Below are 15,866 nucleotides of genomic sequence, written 5' to 3'. Positions count from 1 at the left end.
TAATACTTTTTATTTCCCTTTTCATTATTTATCTTTTTATTCCATAAGCTAATCTTACCTGCATTGATTAGCACTTCCATGACGATGTTAGATAATAGCAGTGGGCTTTTTTTTTTTTTTTGAGACAGAATCTCCCTCTGACACCCAGGCTGGAGTGCAGTGGTGCAGTTTTGACTCACTATAACCTCTGCCCTCTGGGCTCAAGTGATCTTCCCACCTCAGCCTCCCAAGTAGCCGGGACCACAGGCCTGGGCCACCATGCCCAGCTATTTTTTTTTTTTTTTTCCAGTAGAGACATTCACCATGTTGCTGGTCTCAAACTCCTGAGCTCAAGTGATCCGCCTGCCTTGGCCTCCCAAAGTGCCGGGATTACAAGCGTGAGCCACCATGCCCGGCCTATTATTTTTTTAGAGATGGGGTCTCAGTTGCCAAGGCAGTAATGCAGTAGTGCAATCATAGCTCACTACAGCCTTGAACTCGTGGGCTCAAGGGATTCTCCTGCCTTAGTCTCCTGAGTAGCTAGAACTACAGGCACATGCCACTGTGCTTGGCTGTTTTTCAATTTTTTGTAGAGACAGGGTCTCGCTTTGTTGCCCAGGCCAGTCCTGAACTCCTGGTTTCAAATGATCCTCCTGCCTCGGTCTCCCAAAGTGCTCAGATTACAGGCATGAGCCACTAAGCCTGGCCAGGTTACATTTGAATTGTGTTGTCAGAATGTATGATCTGAACTATTTCTACTTTATTACAGTTTTCTTTGTGTCCTAATATGTGGCCAATTTTTATAAATGTTCAAGAGCTCTTTAAGAGAATACAAATTACATCATTTTGTTGTTCTGCTTCTTTAAAATATTTTTGAGACTTGATCAAGTTAGACATGTCAGCATCTCTAACTATCTTTGTATTTCTGATCCTTCTTTCATACTCTGCCATTTTTTCTTTGTATACTTTAATGCTATTATTAGTGGATAAAGTTCATGGCTATCTGTTTTGGTATCATGCATTTGATCACTGTAAGTGGTCTTTTTGTCCTATTTAATACTCTTTTTTATTGCCTTGAATTTAGCTATGCTGACATTAGCATTACTAACCTTTTTTTTTTTTTTTAAGAAGGAGTCTCGCTCTGTCGCCAGGCTGGGGTGCTGTGGCATGATCTTGGCTCACTGCAACCTCTGCCTCCTGGGTTCAAGCCATTTTCCTGTCTCAGCCTCCCAAGTAACTGGCACTACAGGCATGCGCTACCATGCCCAGCTAATTTTTGTACTTTTAGTAGAGACCAGGTTTCACCATGTTGGCCAGGATGGTCTCGATTTCTTGACCTCATGATCTGCCCGCCTCGGCCTCCCAAAGTGCTGGGATTACAGGCGTGAGCCACCGTGCCCAGCCTCTAACCTTTTTTTTTTTTTTTGCTGGATTTTTTTTTTGGCCATCCTTTTATTTGTAATTTTTCTAAGTCCCTTTGTTGCAACTTGATTCTTTCCTCCTCTGTTTATCAGAAATCAATTTTAGTGATCAATATAAGCTATATGCTTAGCTTACATTTTTCCTGAAGTTATCAGTCTCATATACATTACATAATCAATAAAAAAGATTTTAACATAATCTGTTCTTTTGTGTCCCAACAGCTCGAGATTTCTGTGGCTCCTCAAGATATTAGTCATAATCTTGGGACTTGGCGTTGCTGGTTTTATGTTCGGAAGCACGTTCCTTCAAGCAGTGTTCAGTAGCCTCAAGCCAGAGCTCCCAAGTCCTGCCCCGGATGTCCAGAAGCTGAAGCTTCTGCCTGAGGAACATCTCAGGAACCTCTTTTCCTACGATGGAATCTGGTGAGAGACTGAGTGTTCTTTCTTTCACCTTAGTGCACACATCTTCCTTGCTCCTCCTCTGGAGTACTGGCCCCATTGTACAGATGGTTCTCTTGCTTTTCTAAACCTGTGCTGAATGCGCAAGTTACTGCAAGCCAGGATAGGGCTTGGTCTATAGGATCCAGTCTATGTCCTCTATAGCACCCAGTAAAATCCCTGAAAACTTTGGAGAGCATGTAGTTTTTGATCAAAACCGCAGAAAAGATGCTGCTTCTCTGTCCCTCTGCCCTCCTTTCATGGTGGGGTGAGATACAACTGACAGTCATGTAGCTCTCAGATTTAAAGAAGTTAGGTGCAGGGGATAATTCAAGAGGAAAAGTCTTCAGCCTTTCTCTGTCCCTACTTCCCTCCCTTTGTCCCTTTGTCTCTGTGAGGGGCCAGTGCAGGGGATTCCAGGGTCTCATCATCTCAGAACAGTTGGGTGTAGGAAAGAAGATTTTCAGAGTAAACTACACACTGGATCAGGACTCCGGTTTCCTCTCACCCACCAGCCTACCCACCCAATCCATATTTACAATCCTCTTGCTTGTTTCAGGCTGTTCCCGAAAAATCAGTGCAAATGTGAAGCCAACAAAGAGCGGGGAAGTTACAACTTTCAGGATGCCTATGACCAGAGCGACCTCCCAGCAGTGAAAGTGAGGAGACAGGCTGAATTTGAACACTTTCAGAGGAGGTAATGCAGGCCATGAAGGCTCTTGGGTTCTGAGATGGAACAAAAGCTCTCCCTATGTCCTGAGGGTGTGAGTCTTAAGAGAAAAAGCAGGAAGGAATTCTCTCTCTTGCAAGGGTCCCTGGGAGGAACTATTAGGAATGAAACAAAAAGAAGGAATTGAGGAAATCATCCTTAAATGAAGATTTACAAAACCTTGTATGTATAAAACATTTCATAACAACAACAAAAAGCTGGGGTTGGTGACACATGTCTGTAATTCTAGCATTTTGGGAGGCCAAGATGGGAGGATAGCTTGAGCCCAGGAGTTTGAGACCAGCTTGGGCAATATAGTGAGATCCCATCTCTACAAAAAAAAATTTAAAATTAGCCAGACATGATGGTACACGCCTGTAGTCCCAGCTACTCAGGAGGCTGAAGTGAGAGGATCACTTGAGCCCAGGAAGTTGAAGCTGCAATGAGCCGTGATCACACCACTGCATTCCAGCTTGGGCAACATATTGAAACTCTGTCTCCAACAAAAGCAAAAACAAACACAAAAAACAAAAGGAATGGAGATAGTTTGAAATATCTGGTGGTACAGCCTCCATGCACCCAGGCCATCATAGCAGGTGATTTTGTAGTCATCACCAAGTTGCCCTATTTTATTCACTTATATGTTGAGAGCATACTATCCCTGTGCTATATGCAAGGAATGTATCATTTTGTTTTAGATTACAAGGAGTGTCAACACTCAGGTGTATCAACCAGGATTGTTGGTTGAAAAGGGCAGAACCTGGCTGGGCTTGGTGGCTCACGCCTATAATTCCAGCACTTTGGGAGACTGAGGTGGGAGGATCACTTGAGGTCAGGAGTTTAAGACTAGCCTGGCCAACATGGTGAAACTCCATCTCTACTAAAAATACAAAAATTAGCCAGGTATGGTGGTACACGCTTGTAATCCCAACTGCTTGGGAAGCTGAGGCAGGAGAATCACTTGAACCCAGGAGGTGGAGGTTGTAGTGAGCCGAGATTGTGCCATTGCACTCCAGCCTGAGCAACAGAGCGAGACTTCATCTCAAAAAAAAAGAAAAAAGAAAAAAGTAAACAAAACAAAAACCAACAAAACAACAAAACAAAAACAAACAAACAAACAAACAAAACAAGAAAAGGGCTGAACTTGGCCAGGCGCGGTGGCTCACGCCTGTAATCCCAGCACTTTGGGAGGCTGAGGTGAGCGGATCATGAGGTCAGGAGATGGAGACCATCCTGGCTAACATGGTGAAAACCTGTCTCTACTAAAAATACAAAAAATTAGCTGGGCGTGGTGGCGGGCGCCTGTAGTCCCAGCTACTCGGGAGGCTGAGGCAGGAGAATGGCATGAACCCGGGAGGCAGAGCTTACAGTGAACCGAGATCACGCCACTACACTCCAGCCTGGGTGACAGTGAGACTCTGTCTCAAAATAAATAAATAAATAAATAAATAAATAAATAAATAGGGCTGAACTTGATTCTGGATGACTTACATCAAAAGGGAATTTGTTAGAATTCCCTTACCAAACCCATAGGTGGTAGGATGTCCAGGCTAGGAAATCAGGTAAGAACTAAAGGAACATGAAGAACTGGTCAGGCTCCAGGGCCATCTGGTCCCCATATTGTCGGTGCTTCTGCAATGAACTGTCCCCAGGTCACTACCTTAGTGCTCAATTAACTGAGCCTAACTCATGAATGGAAAGGAAGGGAAAGGGTACATCAGACCCCTCCAGGTTTGACTTTTGAAGCTAGCCACTGCCTTAGTCCATTTTCTGTTGCTATGGCAGAATACCACAGACGGGATAATATATAAAGAAAAGCTAAGTTTATTTAGCTTATGATTCTGGAGGCTGAGAAGTCTAACAGCGTGGTGCTGGCATCTGGTGAAGTCTTCTTGCTGCATCATAACATGGTGGAGGGTATCACGTATTGAGAGGGCAAGAGCACATGCATCAGCTGAGGTCTCTCTTCCTCTTCTTCTTATAAAACCACCAGTCCCTTGGTTGGGCAAGGTGGCTCACGCCTGTAATTTCAGCACTTTGGGAGGCCAAGACAGGTGAACCACCTGAGGTCAGGAGTTTGAGACTAGCTTGGGCAACATGGCGAAACTCCATCTCTACTAAAAATATAAAAATTAGCCGGGTGTGGTGGTGAGTGCCTATAGTCCCAGATACTCAGGAGGCTGAGGCAGGAGACTCGCTTGAACCTGGGAAGTGGAGGTTGCAGTGAGCTGAGATCGGACCACTGGACTCACTCTAGTCTGGGTGACAGAGTGAGACTCCATCTCAAAACAACAACAACAACAACAACAACAACAATAAAAACCACCAGTCCCATCATGGGGTCCCTACCTGATGACCTTATCCTAATTAATTCCTAAAGGCCCCTACCTCCAAACAACATATGAATTTGGGAATTAAGTTTCTAACACATGAAATTTGGGGAACACATTCAAATTATAGTAGCCACTACCCTCCAAATTACATGCAAATGGAAGGCTCCCCAGAAGACAGATGGAGGCACTGTCTCCATTAGGAGGTGTTGAAAGCTGGACAGCCAGTGGAATACACAGGTGATGCTGGCATGGATTTCAACCCTGGTGCACCTAGCTATGTGAGGAGCATCTGGTCTTGGTAGTTAACAGTGCTGCCGCAGCTGACTGGCTGCATTCAGGTCCTGCATCCTCTACCTGCCAGCTAGGTGATCTTGGGCAAGCTGCTTAATCTCTGTAAAATGGGGATGCTAATAATACCTAGCTCCAGTTGGGCATGGTGGCTCACTCCTGTAATCCCAGCACTTTGGGAGGCTGAGCCAGGCAGATCACCTGAGGTCAGGAGTTTGAGACCAGCCTGGCCAACATGGTGAAACCCCATGTATTAGTCAGGGTTCTCTTAGAGGGCCAGAACCAATAGGGGAGGGAGAGAGAGAGAGAGAGAGAGAGTGTTTATTAAGTGTTAACTTACATGATCACAAGGTCCCACAATAGGCTGTCTGCAAGCTGAGGAGCAAAGAGAGCCAGTCCAAGTTCCAAAACTAAAGAACTTGGAGTCCAATGTTCAAGGGCAGGAAGCATCCAGCACAGGAGAAAGATATAGGCTGGGAGGCTAGGCTTTTCTCGTCGCTTCACGTTTTTCTGTCTGCTTTATATTTGATGGCAGCTGATTAGATGATGCCCACCCAATTAAGGGTGGGTCTGCCTTCCCCAGCCCACTGACTCAAATATCAATCTCCTTTGGCAACACCCTCACAGACACACCCTGGATCAGTATTGCATCCTTCAATCCAATTGAGTTGACATTTAGCGTTAACCATCACAAGTCCACCCTTTGTCAACTTGAACCCATACACATCTCCTGAGGTCATACATAATCTTCAAATAAAGACAATCATAAGGTCATAATTATGCCTAACATAATACAACTGTCTTTCATACAACCAGAAACGCACTAATCCCCAATCCAAATACTATTACATAAAGTTAACAATACTTAGAATCTGATATGAAGTCAATAAATCTTATGTCACATGACAAAGGAAAAGGAAATAAAATGAAGATATTTTCTTAGTACAAGTGTGTATATGCACAAACATGTTTTTAACAAAAGAAGGAGGAAATACTCATGACGATTACAGTCCTCATTTCTGCAGCTGGTACCTGCAAGCACCTCAGCAGGTAATGGTTTTTTTTTTTTTTCCTGGTGGAGTGACCAAACCTTCATTCCTGAAGGGTCTGGGTCATTTGTAGTCCTGCCTGGATTGGGCTATTGTAGTTTCCTATTGACCTTAATCACAGGGCATGGTAATACTAAGAGACACCCTAATGGATCTCCTGTATTCCCTGTGCATGCTTCCTTACATCCGTTGTGGAGCAGTAGACTGATTTCATCTTGATAGCCTGGGTCAGTCACCCCAGCTAACACAGTAACTTCCTTCTTAGCCTGTTGACTTAAAGGTAGGAGGATCCCAAAGTGTCCAGGTGGCAATCTTAACTTCCACTTTAATGGAATCACTGTTGTGTATCCTGGTGGCAGCAGTCCTCCCTCTGGAACTAAGACCTCTAAGCCAGCAGAAAATAATGTCGCAGGAACAGGAAGTAAAAATTTTGCTAGTGGATCACTAGGGGTGATGGTGACCCTTTGATTCCTGGACCCATGAATCCTGGCCATGGAAGAAGCAGTACCACATATTGGACGCTGATTCAGAGCATACATGGCCTTCTGGAGAACTTTGCCTCAGCCCTGCAAAGTATTGTCACTTAGTTGGCACTATAATTGTGACTTCAAAAGGCCATTCCACCGTTCTATCAATCCAGCTGCTTCAGGATGATGGGGAATATGGTAAGACCAGTGAATTCCATGAGCATGAACCCGTTGCCTCACTTCTTCTTTCTTTTCTTTTCTTTTCTTTCTTTTTTTTTTTTTTTTTTAAGATGGAGTTTTGTTCTTGTTGCCCAGGCTGGAGTGCAATGGCATGATCTCAGCTCACTGCAACCTCCTCCTCCCAGACTCGAGCAATTCTCCTATCTCAGCCACCCGAGTAGTTGGGATTACAGGTGCACACCACCATGCCCAGCTAATTTTTGTATTTTTTATAGAGATGGGGTTTCCCCATGTTGCCCAGGCTGATTTTGGACTCCTAGCCTCAAGTGATCCCCCTATCTTGGCCTCCCAAAGTGCTAGGATTACAGGTGTGAGCCACCATGCCTGGCCCAACACTGTCTTTTCTTAATTTCCACTGCTGACTGCTCTGTAGGGATTCCCAAATTCTAGCTAAGCCATGTGTCTAAACATTCCTGTCTGATTGAGGGCTCCTTAAGGTGAGACTGTAGTTTTCCAATCAGTCCAAGGGCTCTATGAGAGCTAAACAGTCCTCCATCAGACTGGAAGGTTCATGCTTACAAGGGCTATGTCTCCTCGCTTAGACTGGTACTTCCAAGGCTGGACTCTCTCTCCTTCTTTAGATTAGGGATTCCCTGAAGGTTGGCACTGCTCTTGCAGGATGTCTTCAGCTAATGAAATTACATATGATAAATAACCCAGAATCATTTGCTCCCTGGTCAATGTCACATAAGCTATATAAATCTCTGGAGTATATACAGGAGATGTTTCACAATTTACATGCTTCTTTATATGTTGGGTGAGGTAATCTGGCAAAATTGCGTTTGGAGACCACATCTTATCCTCCAGAGAATGCATGACTGATGTGAAAGGAATGACCCAGGGATCCATATAGGATGACTAATTAAGAGGCTGTCTGTGCCTCTTGTCTGTATCCTTGAAATTATGAGTAGAGCTTGATACTAGATGAGATCTCTGACTCAGTTGAGGCTGATTGGTCAATCTGATCCTGTGTGTTAGTGCTGTATTATACTTCCATTAAAAAGCAGCATGTGTAATGCTCCTCTAAGAAGTAGTTCATTTTTTTCTTCTTTTCTTGTTCTCTTTCCCTTCCTCCCTCCCTCCCTCTCTCTCTCTCTCTTTTTCTCTTTGTTTCTCTTTCTTCCTCCCTCCCTCCTTCCCTCCCCCCCCTCTCTCTTTCTTTCTTTCTTTCTTCCTTTCTTCCTTTCTTTCCTTTCTTTCCTCTTTCCTTTCTTTCCTTTCTTTCCTTTCTTTCTTTCTTGATAAAGTCTGCCTCTCCTGCCCAGGCTGGAGTGCAGTGGTGCAATCTCTGCTCACTGCAACCTCCACCTTCTGGGCTCAAGCAGTCCTCCCACCTCAGCCTCCCAAATAGCTGGGACTACAGGTGCATGCTACCATGCCTGACTAATTTTTGTATTTTTTGTAGATATGGGGTTTTGCCATGTTGCCCAGGCTTGTCTTAAACTCCTGAGCTCAAGCAATCCACCCACCTCAGCCTCCCAAAGTGCTGGGAATACAGGCCTGAGCCACAGTGTCTGGCCAGAAAAAGTCCATTTTAACCCACTCCCCTGACCACTACCACTGCCATCCTCATCCCTTTCTTAAATGATAGGTTCCCTTGTAAACCCAGCTAAAGAGTCTGCCATTATGAATTTGGTATGTATTATTCCACACTATTTTAAAATACTGTTATATACATGTATGTTATATATATATGTGTGTGTGTATGTGTATATATCCATATAAACATATACTGTTGGTTTTTTGTGTGTTTTAGTGTACTTGGTACCATAAAAACAAATCACTCTGAAATTTGTTTTTTTCATTCAATTATATACATATATATATATATATATATATATTTCAGATTATAAGTTTATTCAATGCAAAATAATCCTCTGGCTGGGTGCGGTGGCTCATGCCTGTAATTCTAGCACTTTGGGAGGCTGAGGCAGGCGGATCACTTGAGGTCAGAAACCCAGCCTGGCCAACATGGTGAAACCCTGTCTCTACTAAAAATACAAAAATTAGCCGAGTGTGATGGTGGGCGCCTGTAATCCCAGCTACTCAGGAGGCTGAGGCAGGAGAATCGCTTGAACCTGGGAGGTGGAGGTAGCAGTGAGCCAAGATCGTGCCACTGCACTCCAGCCTGGGTGACAGAGTGAGACCCTGTCTCAAAAAAAGCTAAAAACAGAACAAAAATCCTCTCCAATTTTACTGAGGTGGCTGACCACGTCCACAACCAAATCTGCCTCTTACTGGAATTTGGTTGTTGACGCAGCCTCAACCTTGGCTCTCTTGTTGACAGCAGGCTGTTGGCTTCCCCACTTGTGGGTCTCGCAGGTGGCTCACCCTCCAGACCTTTAGGCGGAGACCTGCCAGTCTCTGGCCAGCTGTGGGGTAGGGTGGCAGGCACAATCTTGGAGGGCAGATGGAGGTCATCATGGAGATACCAGATACCCTCGTTGGTAAAGTACCCGTAGAAATGTCTCCAGGAAAACTGTTCCTGCACAAAGCCTCAGGACTTGAGAGACTGCGTGACCTTCATGACATGAAGCTTGGCCACCGTGACTCCCTCCTTTAAAAGGAGTTCGTAGAGCCGGGCGCGGTGGCTTACGCCTGTAATCCCAGCACTTTGGGAGGCCGAGGCCGGCGGATCACAAGGTCAAGAGATCAAGACCATCCTGGCTAACATGGTGAAACCTTGAGTCTACTAAAAATACAAAAATTAGCTGGGCGTGGTGGCACTTGCCTGTAGTCCCAGCTACTCAGGAGGCTGAGGCAGGAGAATTGCTTGAACCCAGGCGGTGGAGGTTGCAATGAGCTGAAATAGCGCTACTGCATTCCAGCCTGGTGAGACCCTGTCTCAAAAAACAAAAAAACAAAAAAACAAAAAAACAAAAAGGAGTTCATAAATGGCATTCCTGTTCTTCTTAGGCATCAACATCACGGCGGCTGCAGGGTCCGGGGCCAGAACTGGAAAGGAGTATGAAATGTTTTTAAGAGCTATGTATATATCTAGTTCATCCCTCTTAATTGCAATATAGCTATGAATATGAATATGCTGCATTTTACTAAGCCATTTCCCTATTGAAAGGTAGATTGTTGAAAAACCTTCATTTTTACATTTACATTATTTACAATAAAATTACATTATATTTACATTATTTCCTTTTTCATTAAGACATGTATAAGGGCCAGGCGCTGTGGCTCACGCCTGTAATCCCAACACTTTGGGAGGCCGAGGTGGGCGGATCACTTGAGGCCAGGAGTTCGAGACCAGACTGGCCAACATGGTGAAACCCCATCTCTACAAAAAATACAAAAATTAGCCGGGCATGGTGGCGTGTGCCTGTAATCCGAGCTACTCAGGAGAATGAGGCAGGAAAGCTGCTTGAACCCCGGAGGTGGAGTTTGCAGTGTGCTGAGATCGTACCACTGCACTCCAGCCTGGGTGACAGAGTGAGTGAGACTTCGTCTCAGAGAAAAGAAAAATACATGTATAAGGATGTTCATTTCAAACAGTGCTGAAATGAACATTTTTATGCTTGTTCTATTGTTCACACATGCAAGCATTTCTCCTTTCACCTAGCATCTTACTTGCTAGATCCCAGGGTATACCTTTTTTATTTTTGATAGATATTGCCAAATTTCCCTCAAGAGGGCTTGTGTGAACTCACACTTTCATGAAGAGTGTGTGTCACACCTTACGTACACCTAACACTTGCTATCATCAAATTTTCAAACTTTAATGAAAAAGATATTCCATGTTCTTTTTTTAAATTCACGTTTCTCTGATTGAAGCTGAGCATGTTTCATATGTTCATTGCCATTTGTATTTCCTCTTCTGTTAATTGCCTGTTTATTTTTGATAGATATTGCCAAATTTCCCTGAAGAGGGCTTGTGTGAACTCACACTTTCATGAAGAGTAGGTGTCACACCTTACGTACACCTTTACCGTTTAAAAATTTTTTACCGTTTAAAAATTTTGTCTTTTTCATATTCCCGTAAGTATTCACTATGATGGTCTAATCTTTTTTTTCAAGGTAATTAAATGATCTCCTGGTTAAACTGGGTCCCAAAGGCTAACATTTCAACCATTATACCTTAGTCCCTCAAAAGACTAATCTTGCTGGATTGTGCTATGCGCTTGCTTTTGACTAAAGATCGTTATCCACCAGGCGTGGTGGCTCACATCTGTAATCCGTAAAAATAGTTACTCTGTTTGCTCTAAAAATATTGTGACAACAATTACTCCCATATACACTTTCTTGTGATTTAGTTTATTTTTTATTTCAGTGGTAGGAGAAGTTCCACTTCCTTTCAGGAATTGGTCTACTTCTTCCTTTGGACAGTAAGGACCATATAATGGTTGTCAATCGCTTTTTATCCTGGTTCCCACGAAGTTCAGATGTGACTTTGGTGTTTAGCTGCTGCAGCTGGGTGGGTCTCTACCATCTGATAATTCTATTTCTTCTTTTATGCTGGTCATGGTTTTTTTTAAAAAAATGTGCTTTGTTAGCCAGGCATGGTGGCTTTCTCCTATAGTCCTGGCTTCTCTGAAGGCTGAGGCAGGAGGATCGCTTGAGCCCAGGGGTTGGAGACCAGCCTGGGCAACATAGTGAGACCCTATCTCTACAAAAAATTTTTAAAAATTAGCTGGGCTTGGTGGCATGTACCTGTAGTCCTGGCTATGAAAAGGCTGAGATGGGAGGACTGTCTGAGCCAGGGAGGTCAAGACTGCTGCGAGCCGTGATTGTGCCACTGTACTCCAGCCCAGGCGACAAAGTGAAACCCTGTCTCAAAAACAAAAATGAGGCCGGGCGCAGTGGCTCACGCCTGTAATCCCAGCACTTTGGGAGGCCAAGGCAGGTGGATCACTTGAGGTCAGGAGTTCAAGACCAGCCTGGCCAACAAAACCCTGTCTCTACTAAAAATACAAAAAAAATTAGCCAGGCGTGGTGGTGCATTCCTATAATCCCAGCTACTCAGGAGGCTGAGGCAGGAGAATCGCTTGAACATGGGAGGCGGAGGTTGCATGAGCCGAGATAGTGCCATTGCACTTCAGCCTCGGTGACAGAGCGAGACTCCATCTCAAAAAAAAAAAAAAAAAAGCTTTGTTATAAACTACCTCAGTACCTTTGTGGAGGCCAGAAGAGGGGAGGAAATAAGGACAGTGGGGTGAGAATGGAGGGAGACAGGGATAACCCAATTTTGATTTCTCCACATTGTCAGGGCAAGGCTCCATGCACAGGCACCACTTTGAGAACAAACCAGGGACCAGCATCAGGGCAGCTGCTGACATTTCTGTTCTCCTTCCTGCAGAGAAGGGCTGCCCCGCCCACTGCCCCTGCTGGCCCAGCCCAACCTCCCCTTTGGGTACCCGGTCCACGGAGTGGAGGTGATGCCCCTGCACACAGTTCCCATCCCGGGTAAGTACATCCACATCCCGAGAGGCCCCAGACAACATTCTCACTCTTCTTCGGCAAAAGGAGGGAGAGGTGGGGTGCAGTGGCTCATGCCTGTAATCCCAGCACTTTGGGAGGCCAAGGCAGGAGTTCAAGCCTGCAGTGAGCTATCATCTTGCCAGTACACTCCAGCCTGGGTGACAGAGCAAGATCCCGCTGTCTCTTAAAACAACAACAACATAAAAGGGGTTGGGTGCTGTGGCTCGTGCCTGCCTATAATCCTGGCACTCTGGGAGGCTGAGGTGGGTGGGCTGCTTGAGCTCAGGAGTTTGAGACCAGCCTGAGCAATATGGCAAAACCCCGTCTCTATAAAAAATAGAAAAATTAGCTGAGTGTGGCGGTGGGCACCTGTAGTCCCAGCTACTTGTGGGGTTGAAGCAGAAGGCTTGCTTGAACTTGGGAGGTCAAGGCTGCAGTGAGCAGAGATTGTGCCTCTGCACTTCAGCCTGGGTGACAAAGTGAGACACTGTCTCAAAAATAAATAAATAAATAAATAAAAATAAAAGTATGGAGCAGGCATTCATTGGTACCTGCTGTGTACTCAGCACAAGGCAAGAAGCTTGATGTGATTTTTTTTTTTTTTTTTTTTTTTTTTTTTTTGGGGTTTTTTTCCATCTTTCAGGCTACAGTGCAGTAGCATGATCTCGGGTCACTGCAACTTCCACCACCCGGGTTCAAATGATCCTCCTGCCTCAGCCTCCCAAGTAGCTGAGATCACAGGCGTCTGCCACCACGCCTGGCTAATTTTTTGTATTTTTAGTAGAGATGGGTTTTCACCATGTTGGCCAGGCTGTTCTCGAATTCCTGACCTCAGGTGATCTGCTCACCTCGGCCTCCCAAAGTGCTGGGATTACAGGCATGAACCACCGAGCCTGGCCGGGAGTGCATTGTGAAAAGAATATTTCTATTGGTTAAAACTGCCCTCCATGGTGGATTTTTACACACCCCTCTAGTTCAGCATCACATCCCTCATCAGAGTAAAGTGGAATATTATCAGAGGGACCAGAAGGATGAGCCTGCAGGCACAGACGTCCCCTCCCAGTGCAGAGATGTTGGATTCTGTGGGGCTGTCCAGTGAAGTCTTCTTCTGCTTGTGGGCTTTTGGCATCTTGAGGCAAATAGTCCCCAGAAACCCGCAAGCTCCAGAAAAGACCTCCAAGTAAGGTCTGGGTGTGGTGACACCTGGGGATCTGACATGCTTCATGGACCCAGCCTAGCTCTCTCTAGGTCCAGCACTGAGGAGCATGACAGATATCTGAAATTCACAAACCACACCTCAAACAGGTGAGATGAGAATGAGTGCCCGAGACACAGGGGTATGCGGGACATCAACAGATGGCACGCCCCACACAGAAGGAAGGGCAGGGTCCCAGACAGGGGACAAAGGGGACAGGGAAGCAGAGGTGAGAGTTTAGTAAGTTATCAAGGCCACATAGAGAGGATGTATTTGAATTCAAATTTGAATTAGTCCTACTATGAGAACAGAGATAGATTCTAAAGTAAATGCATTTGGAGTCAAGCACTAGTGTTCTTGAATAGCCATCTTAAAAATTGTTTTTCATTTTGGATGATTCGTTTCTTATTGTGGTAACATATATATAATGCACTGGGCACAGTGGCTCATGCCTGTAATCCCAGCACTTTGGGAGGCTAAGGCTGGTGGATCACTTGAGGTCAGGAGTTTGAGACCAGCCTGGCCAACGCGGTGAAACCCCATCTCTACTAAAAATACAAAAATTAGTCGAGTGTGGTGGCTTACACCTGTAGTCCCAGCTACTCGGGAGGCTGAGACAGGAGAATCACTTGAACTCGGGAGGCAGAGGTTACAGTGAGTTGAGATCGCACCACTGCACTCCAGCCTGGGTGACAGAGTAAGACTCTGTCTTAAAAAATATATATATATGGCCGGGCGCGGTGGCTCAAGCCTGTAATCCCAGCACTTTGGGAGGCCGAGACGGGCGGATCACAAGGTCAGGAGATCGAGACCATCCTGGCTAACACAGTGAAACCCCGTCTCTACTAAAAAATACAAAAAACTAGCTGGGCGAGGTGGCGGGCGCCTGTAGTCCCAGGTACTCGGGAAGCTGAGGCAGGAGAATGGCGTGAACCCAGGAGGCGGAGCTTGCAGTGAGCTGAGATCCGGCCACTGCACTCCAGCCTAGGCAAGAGAGCCAGACTCCGCCTCAAAAAAAAAAAAAAATATATATATATATATACACACACACACATATATATGTATATATGTTATATAGAAGTATATAATTTTATATGGAAACATATAGCATATATAAAAATGTATATGTTATATAGAAGTATATATATTTTATATAGAAATATATATTACATTAGTACTATATATAAACATATATATTATATTAACATTATTTACAATACATGATATATAAACATCAAATTAACAATTTTAACCATTTTAAAGTGTATACTTCAGTGACACGAAGTATATTCATGTTGTTGTGCAACCATCAGTCACCACCAGAACTTTTCCATCATCCCCAACTGAAACTCTCTTCTCTAACTGAATTCCCCACTGTCCCTCTCCCCCGCCCCTGGCAACCACCATTCTGCTTTCTGTCTCTATGGGTTTGGCTACTCCAGGTGCCTTATACAAGATGATTCATTATTCATCCACCGATTCCTCCCTTTCAGTAACACAGATTCCCAGAAGGAACGGAATTAATTCACAGCCTCCAAAGCTGAGGATGGGCATCAGAGGTTTTAGAACCGTTGGGGTTTGAGAAAGACCATGAAACAACACCTAACAGAGGCCTGGGGAGAGGAGCACATGTCAGCAAACACTCTGGGTGGGAAGTGACACTTGAAGGAGCCCTCAAGGATGTGCAGTAGTCCACGAGGTTGGCAAGAGCAGCGGGGAGCTGCGGTGTCTCTCACGAGCCGTTTTCTTTCCTTTTCCCTGTGTCCTCCAGGTCTCCAGTTTGAAGGACCCGATGCTCCCATCTATGAGGTGAGTCCTCCTCCCAGCCCCTCTTTGCACTTGGTGTCCTGTCCTCATTCCCTCAACTGCGGCTGCTCTCAGCCTTTGATGGACCCCCTGTCCAGATTTAAGGTCAGACATGAGCCCAAGGAGGGAGGGGAAGGAAGGGTGTGTAGAAAACGTGACTTCTAGCCTTGGGAGTGGCTGGAGTTCCAGAGAGGATTTCTCAGACCACACTGAAGAATGGGATCCATTGGCTGCTCCTGCTTCTGGTGTGAGAGGAAGCGGCCACCACAGCCATGGGCTCCGGCACGGCGTGGCCTCTGTCAGGGTTCAGGCTGGCAGGACAGACGGTGCTTGTGCCCTGCCTTTCTTTCCACACTTTACGCAGCTCCACATTAAGGTCTTATGGTGCTATATCTGGTCAGTGGATGCAAATCGCGTCCAGAACCCTAACCAAGAGGAGTCTGGGAAGTGTGGTTTTAGTTTTCCCACCTTTACATGTTAGTCAGAGGTTGGAATGGGTGATGAGGGAGCAGAT

At 45.3% G+C, this 15,866-nt stretch overlaps 1 protein-coding gene across 3 annotated transcripts in view; it reads left to right on the top strand.

Annotated features, from left to right (window-relative positions):
• Window positions 1-15,866, top strand: part of B4GALNT2 (beta-1,4-N-acetyl-galactosaminyltransferase 2) — a 37,001-nt gene that overhangs the window by 7,677 nt on the left and 13,458 nt on the right. For all 3 annotated transcript variants that reach the window (XM_025362850.1, XM_025362848.1, XM_025362849.1), the window contains exons 2-5: window positions 1,623-1,823; window positions 2,398-2,535; window positions 12,230-12,336; window positions 15,318-15,355. In XM_025362850.1, the coding sequence (XP_025218635.1) occupies window positions 1,687-1,823; window positions 2,398-2,535; window positions 12,230-12,336; window positions 15,318-15,355 (420 nt within the window). In that variant the 5' untranslated portion in view covers window positions 1,623-1,686. The remainder of the gene's footprint in view (window positions 1-1,622; window positions 1,824-2,397; window positions 2,536-12,229; window positions 12,337-15,317; window positions 15,356-15,866) is intronic.

The sequence above is a fragment of the Theropithecus gelada genome, chromosome 16 (assembly GCF_003255815.1).
Source record: "Theropithecus gelada isolate Dixy chromosome 16, Tgel_1.0, whole genome shotgun sequence".
Taxonomy (NCBI): domain Eukaryota; kingdom Metazoa; phylum Chordata; class Mammalia; order Primates; family Cercopithecidae; genus Theropithecus; species Theropithecus gelada.
Note: the sequence above shows the minus strand (reverse complement) of the source record. Positions and strands in the feature narration are given on the sequence as shown.